General features: G+C 44.2%; 4 protein-coding genes across 4 annotated transcripts; 2 read left to right on the top strand and 2 right to left on the bottom strand.

Moving 5' to 3' along the window:
• Positions 1 to 233: 233 nt before the first annotated feature.
• Positions 234 to 2,405, top strand: F5891DRAFT_1190521 (uncharacterized protein; the record flags this gene model as incomplete). The annotated part of the gene is made up of 6 exons (XM_041367314.1): positions 234 to 560; positions 608 to 978; positions 1,044 to 1,105; positions 1,157 to 1,175; positions 1,222 to 1,328; positions 1,387 to 2,405. The coding sequence occupies 6 exons, from the start codon at positions 234 to 236 to the stop codon at positions 2,403 to 2,405; spliced, it is 1,905 nt and encodes a 634-aa protein (XP_041224304.1).
• Positions 2,406 to 3,836: 1,431 nt separating this feature from the next.
• F5891DRAFT_955050 (kinase-like domain-containing protein) lies at positions 3,837 to 4,421 on the bottom strand (the record flags this gene model as incomplete). The annotated part of the gene is made up of 2 exons (XM_041375295.1): positions 3,837 to 4,133; positions 4,185 to 4,421. 2 exons carry the CDS (start codon positions 4,419 to 4,421, stop codon positions 3,837 to 3,839), a joined length of 534 nt encoding a protein of 177 aa, XP_041224303.1.
• A 5,310-nt stretch (positions 4,422 to 9,731) lies between these two features.
• Positions 9,732 to 10,405, bottom strand: F5891DRAFT_981632 (uncharacterized protein; the record flags this gene model as incomplete). The annotated part of the gene is made up of 4 exons (XM_041377138.1): positions 9,732 to 9,929; positions 9,976 to 10,091; positions 10,189 to 10,277; positions 10,326 to 10,405. 4 exons carry the CDS (start codon positions 10,403 to 10,405, stop codon positions 9,732 to 9,734), a joined length of 483 nt encoding a protein of 160 aa, XP_041224302.1.
• A 293-nt stretch (positions 10,406 to 10,698) lies between these two features.
• Positions 10,699 to 11,219, top strand: F5891DRAFT_981631 (uncharacterized protein; the record flags this gene model as incomplete). The annotated part of the gene is made up of 3 exons (XM_041377137.1): positions 10,699 to 10,748; positions 10,805 to 10,864; positions 10,928 to 11,219. 3 exons carry the CDS (start codon positions 10,699 to 10,701, stop codon positions 11,217 to 11,219), a joined length of 402 nt encoding a protein of 133 aa, XP_041224301.1.
• Between the last annotated feature and the right edge of the window lie 1,918 nt (positions 11,220 to 13,137).

Here is a 13,137-nt window from a genome sequence, read left to right as displayed (position 1 = left end):
AGTGCAAAAATGTATTTGTACCACTCACTCACTGATTGGTATTGCTTGGTTGTAAATATGACCGGATTCATCGAGGAAAAAAACTTTGCGGCTGAGTAGGAAAAATAAACATCAGTGGGTCAAGTCGGCACCGCACCTCCCTGTTTGGCTCTGTACGAAACCGAGTGAAAAAAAACAAGTGGTGAGTGAGTGAGATACCAAGCATAAATAACAGATACTCACCTTACATCCAGATGGCGCCCCCCAGATGGACAAGCGCAGAGCAGTTACTCTGGCTGCAGAATGAGATGCCTGGATACTTGCAGATGCAAAAAGAAAAGAAATTGCCTCGATTCTTCGATTCATTGTTCCCAAGGTGGTTTAGCGACTTTCCAGAAGAGACAGAACTAAATGGCAGCCCACCTTGTGATGAGAACGCTGGCATAAATGAGCCCAGCAGTGCAGGCATCGAGTCCGTTATCGACACAGCCCAGCTCGATTCTATAAACACACCCGATTTAGTCGAACAAGAAGACAGCCAGTCCAACTCACCTCCAATGGGAGCGGCAGAACGACGCAAAGTATGTGGTGTTCACATTGACCTAATTATAGAATATAACTTCGTTAGAAATTGCGGGAATGGTTCCGAAATAACTCAAAGGGAAAGACAACACCTGGTGGCAGCTCAACTGGTAGAGCCCTGTCTGTACTACTTGGCCAGCGCGCACGAGGTACTCGAGACCTCAAAGAGATTGAAGTGTATTCCAAACTGCACTATGAGTCAAAAGTCAAACCGTTGGTTGAAGACGCTCTTAAAAATAATATTGTGCAACCTACCCAAAGGCTTAGTACGGTTCGGCTACACACCACTGAATGCTTTGCAGAAGAGTCAGAAGAAGTTAAGAAAGAAATTCGGGAGGAGACTGTACGTCTCAATGCTTCCAGAAGATTGGGCGATGTTGAGGGTCAGCATCCGAGAACAAAGGAAGAAGTTTATCGGTAAGTAAACATATTTGATTCGTATTACTAAGTACTGGTACTGATCACTCACCATTTATGTAAAGGACAATTCAAGAGCTGCCTTTGATTCTAGGTCAAGTTTTCGAGGAACTCTCAGCATTGACAGGTGGATGACACTACACCGTTGTCATGGGTGGAGCTGATCCGTTGTGTGAAGGTGACATCATGACGTTGAGGTATTTCAAATTCCCTCTTTGCGACTGTTTGTTGATTCATCAACAGTTACCACCATGGTAAAACCGCAGATGGTCTGAGCTTCAAGGCGTCTACCCCAAACTTCCATGAACAGTATCTATTACCATTTGAACGACACCTTGGATACATCCATGGTAAGTGAAATTCCAGGCTACACGACTCAAAATTTATTATTAATGAAAAATACCATAGGTCCATCTTCGAAGTGTATATCAGCACCCTCATCTACCCCGACCTCGTCTCATCTTGCGCCCGTTGGCCTCATCTCACTGGACGAATTTCCGAACGAGTCCTCACTTGGAGAGAATGTGATATCCGGGCCTGTGGTTGGTCCTTCTCTGTTGCAAGAACCGGGGGACTTAGTGTTGAATCCTTACATCAACCTGGACTTCGGTGGGTCTGTGGGAGCGAACGAACATGGTGACTGGTTGATGCACACTAGTAGCAGTGACCCAAACCTCCCATCTCCCCATAACATGACAGACACGCCAATCACTGCTTGGAGAAAGTCAATGGCGCTCAACGAAGACCCGCTCGCATCCCCCACCTTTAATCGCATTCAACAACGAGGTTTGAGCGCAGTGGGTCCATCAGCCGAAGCAGTCCCTCCTTTCCTACCTCATCCATTGTCACTGCTTCATACCACCCTCTTGCCCCAGCCTTCTTCGTTCTTTGTGTTTCCTGCACTCGAGGAGGTCGACGCGCTGCCCACGCTCCAACACCGTGATCCATTAGCGTTTAACCAGCCCATGTTGAATTCAGGGCCACGCTCACCTCCAGACCAACCGATTCCGTTACCTTTGTCCCCGCTTGTATCCACAGCCTCCAAGTCACCGCATTCCAAGTCTGTTGAACATCAACCTTCGCCGGCGTCTCACCAGCCAACTCATCAACCTAATTCGGAGGCGATGACAGTGTCTGTTGACTGTCAATCTTCGCCAGCTTCTCACCGGCCGACGCCTCACGACATTGTAGGTGTTTCTGCTGATGATCATCCTCAACCCAATTTGGAGGTGAGGACAGTGTCTTCATTACCTACCGCTGCCTCTGGCAGACGCTCGGGACGCGCACCACATCCTTCTACGCGAGCTGATGGAGCCAATAAAATTGGTGGCCATAACTCACAACGTGAAACAAAGCTTGCACCAAAGAGGAAGCTGACTGAAGTCCAGCGTGGTGTTGGAGGGTCGAAGAAAAGGTCTCGGAAGTAGTTCCGTTGTGTTTTCAATGTACCTAGCTAGATAACATCATGTCCTGAAAATTTAGATGAAGTTGAATAATCCTAGACGCGAAATCATGTCAATGATGACCAGAAGAGAAAATTGATGTGATTGTGCAACGGTCCAGCGCCGTCCTGTTAGTGCAGCCCCTCGAGAGGATGTATCCTACTGAGGGCATTAAGGTAGGTGATATATCATCAAAACTTGAACATGCAATTACTGCAGCTGTGGGAGGCGGGAATATATGATACATCATAGGTATTGCTGCCGCGCCTGAAAATGCATGATATATTATGTTCTGAGGTATCAAGGTAGGTGATGTATCATAAAAATATACAATTACTGTAGCCGTACGCAGGGGGAGGGAATATATGATACATCATAGCCTATAGGTATTGCTGCCACGCTTGAAAATAGTGATATATCAGTTATTGCAGCCACCGCGTGAAATAGTGATATATCAATTATTGCAGCCACTGCGTGGCTGCAATAATTGATATATCACTATTTTCAAGTGTGGCGAGACTGGGAGGAGGGTGTATAGAATACATCATATGTATTGCAGCTGTGCTTGTGTGTGACCCACTGAGGCGGGTGACGCCTGGCTACTAATGAAGGAAGCATCACCCATCCAGTAGTTCAGAGGATCATTCAGCTCGTTTTCAGTGGGTGATATATCATTAAAATATACAGTAACTGCAGCTGCAAAACTTGAAAGTACCTGATATATCAAGGCTCTATGGCTGGTAGTATATCCTCTGTAAGTATGATATATCATGGCGCTAGTATGATTGATGTATCATCTTCGGCTGCTAAATCCTCAGTAAGTACATGATATATCATGGCGCTGTGATTGATGTATCACTTTCCCACACATTGTGTCATAGACCGGGATATAACACCTCTCTTCTACTATGAGAGGAATATAATACATCATAATGACACTATCGCCTGGTGGATGCGAGATTTGCCTGGACCACAAATTCCATGAACTTCACGTAGGTGAGCAGAAAGATTGTAGCCAAAAAACAAGTCATTGCAATGCAACCCGTCAGAACTACCCCACATGCACTGAAACATCTCATCGAGTAAATGGTTCATCTGCAAGGGTCGATTAGTTGTAGTGAGGCACGGTCAGAGGGTCAACAACTAACAGATTCTCATCTAGTGGAGGACCCAGATATTGTGTTACTTGAGTCGTTGTAAGAAAGATGCGGTGTGGAAAATATAGAAGTACTCGAGGTGGAGGCAGACAAACTTTCCGCGGGCGTGAACAAACTATCCGTGACCATGAAAAAAGTCTTCGGTCCATGATCAGGGCGGGGTGGACTGTCGAGTGGTTTTTCTGCCGTATCTGACTCATCAGAACCACTATGTGGGGGAGCTCCGGGGTCATTATCCGGTCCATTGTCGGAAGGATCGTCAGGTGGTCCACTGCCGTGACAAGGGTCTTGAAGCTCTTGTAAGTGGATGGTTGGAAAGCATGAAATACGTAGAATTACCTGGAGAGGAAAACCTATGCATGACAAAGTCAAGCACTTCATCTGCCGAAGGCCGAAGTTCGGGTTCGGATTGCAGACATTTTTGGATGAATTTCCAATCAGAGTCTATTATGGTAGGTTGACCATCAGGACGTTGCGGTCCATGACCATGCGAGATGCTAACGATGATGAACGCTTCTGACGGGATCTCAGACCAAGGACGCCGACCCAAGAGAACCTGGTCAGTCAGCCCTTGAACGAATATCTTGTGTTCGAACTAAGAACTCACTTGAAGCATTATGCAACCAAAAGAGTATATATCAGCTTTTTCTAGAGGCACTGGTAGCTCACGGGTATTGTCTGGTAGAACGAGTTCTGGTGCTGCATAGCGGATTGCGCCTGGACGTATGGATGTCGCGGCCAAGTGGGACTGGTCGATAAGGGGTTGTGTGATGGTGGAGAGACCAAAGTCGATTAATCTCGCATGGCCTCCTTTGTCGATCAGTATATTTGCCTGCGTGTTCATCAGTTTTCAAGAATGCCGCAGCAGCTCTGGGCTTACCCCTGTTATATCCCCGTGCATGACAGAAATTGAGTGCACTTGCGCCAATGGTAAAGTCACAACTTGAATGTCTTGAGAAAATAGATGAAAACTAACAGTAACGAAGTCCAGCACTAACATCCTCCAGCTTGAAACTTCCAGTTTATCTTGAAAAGTGATAGGATATGATGAGAAATACTCACGATACGTGAACGATCGAGGACTGTTAGATCGTTGTGATTAGATACTAGGTATACATTCAATGTGCCGTTTGGCATCCACGGAGATACCAAGCAGCGCAACTCTGAAATTCGTCCAAATCCGGTTGCTATACCTCACAAGGGTACGATGTTGTTATGGCGTAGAATCTTTAATATGCCTATCTCTCGGCTGATTTTCTGGGTGCGTCCAAAGTACAAGTCAGCACGTGCTATTATCCAGTTGTCATACGAAGCTTACCCTGTTGAGTGTCTCTAAATCATAATGTTCTGGAAGTCTGAAGGCCTTGACCGCAACCTTATCGATTAATGTCCCGATCATGATATCGATTAGCAGGTTGCATAGTAAATTGAATTTAACACATGGACTGACGAGGGTAGAAATACCATTTGCATCATGATTGTAGTTGCATTTCCAGACATCGCCAAATGCACCTCCACGAACGTGGTCCAGAGTTGTTCGAGTGATAAAAGGCGTCAAATCGTCTGGCAGGTCTTCTGTCCTGCAGCACAGTCAGCATCAGAAGCAGATGATATGGCGACGCCGAGAACAGTCGGACAAGTACCTCACATCATCGTTCTCCATGCTTTATCAATCAGCTTCGTAAGCGATGAAAACTCAGCTTTCGGAGAATGTATGTAGATCAGATCCAAAAGACCGGTCGTAGGCCAACATCAGAGAACCTGTGAACAAATGAGAATGATATTTAAAGTAATATATTGTTAAGCATCGCAACAATCAGCGTAAATTTGCCAACTGCTTTCACATGGGAATGTTTGGCATTGTCGAGGAAAGACTAATTTGCAAGTACACAGGCCTGGTAGCCCTATTTGCCTCGAGGACTTTTTCACTGGCACGGGTCTAGGAGACAATGTGCTCGCACAGGTTCATGCATTGGAATATGAGCCTGGTTTGAGAAGGACAAGGAAGGAGGTTGCAGCGTGCAGAACTACGAGACACTCGGGCGATGCTCATCAGTGAAGAGAACGGTGTCATTTGGTCTTTGCACAATATATTTTTGCTCGCTGCAGATGACTACCGAATGGGCGAGTAACTTGCTCTGGTAAAAAGTGTGAGTAACAGTAGACATTAATTCTCAACGAATAGTTTGTCCGTATTGACCGAATGTTCGACGAGTGTCACTTTGAGTGGTATATTGCATAGAATAGTGACAATGTTCTGAGTTGTGTTAAAGTAGGTATCACTGCTCGATGGACGCCGAGTTGCAATGACATAGAAGAACCGGAGTCGCGCACGCAAAATGTTTGTTGGTAAACTGTTGCACAGAACCATGCAGTCATCAGTAGAAATACACGTTACTTATGCTGCCTTAAACAGACTTAAAGCCCACTTAAGTGACTTTGGCTAACTTACTAAGGCTATGTATGGACTGGCAAAATTCGCCGAATCAAAATTCAACAAATCAATATTTCATCAGGGAATTGACCGAACAAAGATAATGTTTTATATTGTATTGTCTAGTCTAAATTCAATCAAATAAGCATCATTATGATAGATCAACAGACAAAGCTTTATATACCCGGAGTTACATCGATGAAAGGTGCCACCCCTATCTTTTCTATATAGGAGGGAGATGTCATAAAGTCTATCAGCTTGCTGGCTCAATGTCATCTTTATCACTTGCTAAACAAATTGTGAATACTTCCAAATTGTCAATCACACCAACTGTTTGCAACGCATGGTCACCAATTGTAAGGTGTGGGAAACATGCTAAGTTTGAAAATCAGCTAGCATCTTGACATCACTTGACAGTTGCTGGTAAGGCTTGGTTCTGAATTATGAATCTGTCAAATGTGCCATGAGGTTCAAAGGTGGCCTTGCATCGCAAGGTAAGTCTCACATGGTGCTGCTGCCAATATCTCCCCAATGGCTGCAAATTTACAGTGTGTTACGCACTCAAATAGATCTGTTATGCGGAGCCCTAAGAGGGGCGTCGTCCGCTAACGTTCGTGACGTAACCGGAAGGGTCCGGTGTAGCGACTGAGACTGGCGACGTTGAGTCGGCAGATATCAGAGACGCGCGTGTCACGTGACTTCTAAGACGGATGTCTTCAAAGTCACTGACGTTCTCAAAGTAAGGACAGTCTTGTCCGAACTATGAGGTGGTCGATCGAGGTAGACTTAGGCGCGATGAGCACCTAAGAAAAGATACTAGAGACTGAAGCTGAGGGGGCTTCAGAGGGAAGTATGTTCGAGGGAAGATTGAGTAGATTCAAGTTAGGGAATCTAGTACAGAGTGACCGACTACTTATACTAAGTGGAAAGGGTTAAGGGCAAGGCTACCGTACTGTAGGTAAGGGCAAAGGGGAAACGGAAAGGGTATAGGTACACTGGTAGCAGAGCCTGATTAGTGATGTAAGGTCGAATGCGGAATGAGACCGAGAAACGTTGGAACGAGCCAACGGTAAATGATACAATGTGCATCATGCACGAGTCAAAGGAAAGATAAGACAAGATAAGGAAAGCCACATTGGTGGCACGAGTCAGAACGAGTCATAGCCCGAAGGCACGTGCGCACGTTGGTGCGATGGGAGGGGGAAGCGAGGGGCGGGAACGGTCCCGAGGATCCGGTCAACGGATAGTCGGTAGAGAAGTACGAGCCGGAGGCATACGAGGGCGAGGACGAAGGGGAAAAATGATAGGGGGGCCATGTAGCCGATGTTACTTGTAACACAGTGCTCTCCTTAGTTTCCAGCCCACACCATATCCACCAAAGAGTCCATGACTGACAGAGTGCTGTCAGGCATTGACTGGATGTCCGGCACTGACATCTAGCTGCAAGGTGAGTCTCACATGGTGCTACTGCCTTTCAGGAATGTTCATGTGGCATCACAACAATATTGTGGGGTAGCCAATTATTATTTGGTATCAAACATCTCATCGGCAAAAGATCTCAGCGGCACATAGCAATAGGCATAGCAATAGGCAGCATTTATATTACAAAATTTCACTACCAACTAGCCAGGACAACACAGATATGCATTACAAAGCACCGGCATTTGCATCTTTGAGAGCTGCACGCTTTTGGCGAATCTTAGAGAGAGCACTGTTAGCTTTGAGAGTTCGTTTAGCTGCTGATGAAGTGGGAAATATCTGACTAAACCAATAGGACTGAGACCTCAAAAACTCGTCAGAAAATTATTGGCTTACCAATTCCACCACACAAAGAGATCTGTTACTTCCCCTCTTTCATCTGGATCTTCCAGAAGGTCAAGAAGAGAGTGGTAAAACGTCTCTGAATCAGTTGTTGTATCTGTGCGAGAAAACACTGATGATGAACAAATTGCAAATCGAACCTGTCTCAATCGTCAGCCACAAAAATACAATGATCGAAAGTATTTCAATGACCTGCGTTGCGATATACAGTGGCTCAAAAAAGTGTCCCAATGTTTGTAGCTTTTCACATAATTGCTATATCATGAGTCAAGACGTGGAAATATGACTAAGCTATAGGAAGATGTCGGAAAGGTCTGCTTCTCAGCTTCATTTCGGTTCCCTATACCGTGGGAAAGTAATGACATTATGTGAAGATATGAGTATTTTAATTTGATGACTCATTGGGACACTTTTTGACTTTGAGTTTAACTAATGTAATCTCTATAATTCTAGTACTGTGTGTGACCTCCTTCTGCCCCAATCACTTCTGCCACTCTTCTAGACATATTGTCTATCAATTTTGGGTATTCCTCTTTGGTGATTCCATCATACTCTGCTGTAACACTGTCTCATAGTTGGAATAACCCCTATGGTGAATCTTGATATGCTATAAGTAATTTCTTGAGTGATTCTCAGAGGTATTCAATAGGGTTGATGTCTTGAGTCTATGTTGAACATGATAGAATAGTAATATCATGGTCTTTAAGTTATTTGGTAGCCAATCTAGAAGGTTGCTCTATAAGACTTAAGATCTCTTAATCACTATATTCTAATTTAAAAGGCTGCTGATGTTAATAAAGTGACTAAATTGATTATTTCCATCATTCCTATGACTATCTCTACTCAAATAGTCAGACAGACTCTCAAGACAGCCCATCTTAAAGCTATAATCAAGAAAAACAGATTCTTCTGTCTCCAACCTATAAAAAGAAAAGACAAGATGCTACTTTCAAGTACAGATATTAGACTGCTGATAGCCGAAAGAGGTTTATCTAATTAGATATGGTTAAAATCAATAGGATGAGATCATATGGCAAGGAATTTGTATTAAAATAGATAGGACAATCATTAAGATAAAGAAAAGTTAAATAAACACCTTAAGTTTCAAGATGAAAACTTGATGGTATAGGACTATATGAGATAAAATGGAATGGGAATTTTCTATGAAGCAAAGGGGAGTATGAATACAGAGTAGTAAATACTCATTTGACAGGAATGTCTGCTAAGAAGCATGCAGGAGTTATAAGTTAATGAAGAAGATACTGTTTTGTGATAAGACAATGACCCTAAGTATACCTCCAAATCAGCCACCAATAGCCTGCAGACCATGATATTACTATTCTATCATGTTCAACATAGACTCAAGACATCAACCCTATTGAATACCTCTGAGAATCACTCAAGAAATTACTTATAGCATATCAAGATTCACCATAGGGGTTATTCCAACTATGAGACAGTGTTATAGCAGAGTATGATGGAATCACCAAAGAGGAATACCCAAAATTGATAGACAATATGTCTAGAAGAGTGGCAGAAGTGATTGGGGCAGAAGGAGGTCACATCATACCATGAATTCGGGCATTGCCAGCACGCGTAGCCTTGGGCTCTTTTTCCACCGAACTCGGCGATGTAAACACATGCCTGAATGCCTTGTAAGAGTATATACGTTAAGTGATCATGTAATTCAGAAAGACACCAAGTGTACTCACATTGATAAGCAGGTGGCTTCTAAGAAGGCCGTTCCAAGGATCGTCTGGATCATAGGTCTCATTGGCGTACAGGAAACGAGGCCATTGATCTCCACTGACAGCAATTTCACCACTTTGCAGCTGTTTTTTTGTCCTGGTCAGCATCAAGAAGTGTCAGCGATTGATGTCTGAATAAAAATAAAGCAGCCTACTCTGCGTCATTCCAATCCAATTCAGCAGGACAGAGTAATTGGCCAGTGAGAGGGTGGTTGAAGCCACGACCGATCTTGGAATTCCGTGGCAAAGGAGGCAGGACCAGTTCTCCTGCAGGTACTATCCAGTCGATCACCATAGGTTTCAACGACTTGGTGTCTTCACCTCGAGCAGCAGATGCTCCCTTACTGATCTGCCAGTTAAGCACTAAGGATGTTTGGTAGATATGAGTGACTCACTAGTTCTCCAACGTGAAGAACTTCTTCCTCTGAGCCTTCTCGCAGTCGCTCTAGAAGTCCAGGGTATGAGTCTAAGAGTCTTTCAAAGACTAGGTGCTCTCGTCGCTCTCTAACAACTGTGTCAGATTATTGTGAGTAAGAATTAAGACAGTATTAACTCAGCAGAAAAATCTTCTATGGATGCATCCTCCAGTTGTTCCAATCGTAATATACCATTGGTTAAAAGGGAAGGGTAGTTGCAGAGAGCGAAAACTGTCCGGCCAAAATGCCTCCCGTGCGAAACTAAGGGATCAGATTTCAACCTAAAATGCAGGGTCAGGCCAGAGAATTTGAGTGATTTGAAAACTCACGCTCTTTTGCGAGGTCCTAGCTGAAGAGCTGATGAACCTCTCTTGCGAGATTCATTTGAGGATGAATTATCATCGTCCATATTGACGACTCACAGGTAGACCAGCCGAGATGATTTACTTATACATGATTAGTAGAGGCACAGCCTCATCCCAATAACAAGATATCATGTTGGCGCCATTTCATTATGTCAGTGCGCCAATGGGCATGCCATTGGTATGCTGTAATGTGGCCACAGAGCCTTACGTGGATGTCAAACATCTAGATGGCCCGAACAAATTGAAACAATAAGTGAGCATCTGTTGAGAGGATTGTAGTTCCTGCGGAGTAGTATAAAGCGTACATTTGTGTTGAACTTGAAATCATTTTCTCGCAATGCAACAATCATTAGTGATAAAAGGCTGCTGTGGAAAGTTGAACCTGCGGTAAGTTTGTCTGAGTCGATATCCCTAAATGCACTTATAAACTTTACCTTCCAAAGGATGGAGATCAATGTGAAGACAGACAATATCCAGAGAGGTGAGGGATCAGAGGTGTCTATGTCCGTCATGTCTGTCCAAAGTCCTTCATAACATACTTAAATAACTCACCCGCACTGGTACAGAAGCTTGTGCACCAACTCAGAGGATACTCATCTACAACCGAAAAAAAAGGAGACTCCTGCCAACGATGCAGTTGAACATATCACGTTAACTGGGCTCCAAGAACGTCTGGAGGTAGTAGAGAAGAACTGCAGTCGTTATTTCGAACTATACAAAAAATACAGATTGAGGTGGCTAGAAGAGAACCACCGAGCAGGGATTCTAGAGAAATACGCACCTCCCAATGTGGACAGCTACAGTCCAGCCCAAATAGAATGGGATGCGCCATCTCCACATGTTCTAGGTAAGATTTAAGATTTAGTACATCATAACGAATCTGAGACAAAGCTCAACAGAAGAAGGGGAAGAGACACCATAGTGACAAACCAGACCTGTAGAGACAAAGTTTGAGCGTTCAATCTATTTGCACAAACTTCACTTACTTAAGTTATGGAGCATGAATACAACTCATGAATACACGCAATGCATGGTATGTACACTGATATTGTGAGTGTTTGTGATGATGAGTGTGACATATCACATAATCATGTGACAAAGAACTTCAATTGACACATAATTCATACATAATAGATACCTGGAAGTAGACATATTGCCCCCTGATCCAACAATAACAGCACAATCAAATTAAATGGGCTCCGATGTATTCAGTGAGAACGGAACGATGGGGACCATGCCGAGGACGATCATTGTAAGGACTTTTGTGAAATATGTGCTCGGCTAATGAAATGTAGAATCAAGCTGACTATTTTTGGGCGATGGTATGGTAACTAATTAGTGTAGAGCATCAACTTATCAGCATGTAGTCTAATGCCATCGCACCCGCTCCTGCTGTCTCGCCCATCGCCACTCCCAATAACACTCCCTCGAACACTCCCGCCATCGGTGCTAGCACGAGCGCCAGACAGAGATTGAAAACACTTTTGAGAAGGGCGATTCAGGGAGCTATGAGTGCCATGAGAGAGGCCGTGCATGCAGTTTTCGACGCAGCGACAAAATTCGCAGCAGTATTCAGATAGGTACGATACACTCTTGAAAAAAGTCTACCTGAACTCGCTCAAATATTATGATACAGGCCTGGATGTTTCCGTTTAGATGATGCTCTACTTTGGTTTACGTCGACTTACTTTCTTCATTATCCTGTCTCATCTCACACTGACATTCTCCGAGTCCTACTACATAACCACATACCTATTCCCCGTCTTGTAGTACTCCCCCTGCCCATACTCATACCCATGCTGTACCTGCTCGCCCTCCTGGGGAAGAATCATTGGGGGATGCAAATAGGTCGCGAAGAGACTCTCTTCTTCTTCTTGCAGAAGCATCGTTGGCGGGTGTAGAGAACTACCCTACATAGCAATATAGACCGCTGCAGTGTGAACCGCTAAAGAGGAAGAAAACATCAAAGATCGTGAAAAAATAGGAAACAAGCACCAGACATAGAATGTTTAGTACTGCTGCATGTTCCCCATCTCGTAGTACTCCCCCTGCCCATACTCATACCCATGTTGTACCTGCTCACCCTCCTGGGGAAGAATCATCGGGGGATGCGAATAGGTCGCGAAGAGATTCTCTTCCCCCTGCAGAAGTATCATTGGCGGGTGCAGAGAACTAAATAGAAATTAGCATGCGTCGAACAGAACAAAAAACTTACCAGACAGGAACTCCAAGTGATCTCAAGGGCGAGAGACTTGAAGTACAAACACTAGCCATACTCATAGCCATGCTGTCCCTGCCTGCCCTCCTGGGGAAGAATAATGAGGCGAAGAGAATAAGGTCGCAAAGAGACTCTTCCCCCTGCAGAAGTATGATTGGCAGGTGCAGAGAACCAACAAAAAATTAGCATGTGTCAAACAGAACAGAAGACTTACCAGATGGGAACTACAAGTGATCGCAAGGGCAGGAGACTTGAAGTCAGAACACTAAGACAAGATATTACAGCAAAAAAAATACAGATTCTTGTTGAAGCGTGACTGAGTGTATTGCATTACAATCACATGAAAGTGTGAGGAGTTGTGCTACGGAGTAGTGTTAAACTGTCAAGTGCCGTATTGTTGACTTGTATCAGGGCATTGCACTACGAAGTTGCATAATAGCTTGAACAGTGGTTGTAGTCAAAACACAATCAGAAATGAGGGGATTTCAGCACTCACTCAATCAGTGAAAGTGATTGTTAATGGCCCATCCGTTACGCCCATTCTTCCACTTATCAAAG

The sequence above is a fragment of the Suillus fuscotomentosus genome (assembly GCF_016647785.1).
Source record: "Suillus fuscotomentosus strain FC203 chromosome Unknown F5891scaffold_37, whole genome shotgun sequence".
NCBI classification, from domain to species: domain Eukaryota; kingdom Fungi; phylum Basidiomycota; class Agaricomycetes; order Boletales; family Suillaceae; genus Suillus; species Suillus fuscotomentosus.
The sequence above is the reverse complement of the archived record's forward strand: the minus strand, read 5'-3'. Positions and strand labels throughout refer to the sequence as shown.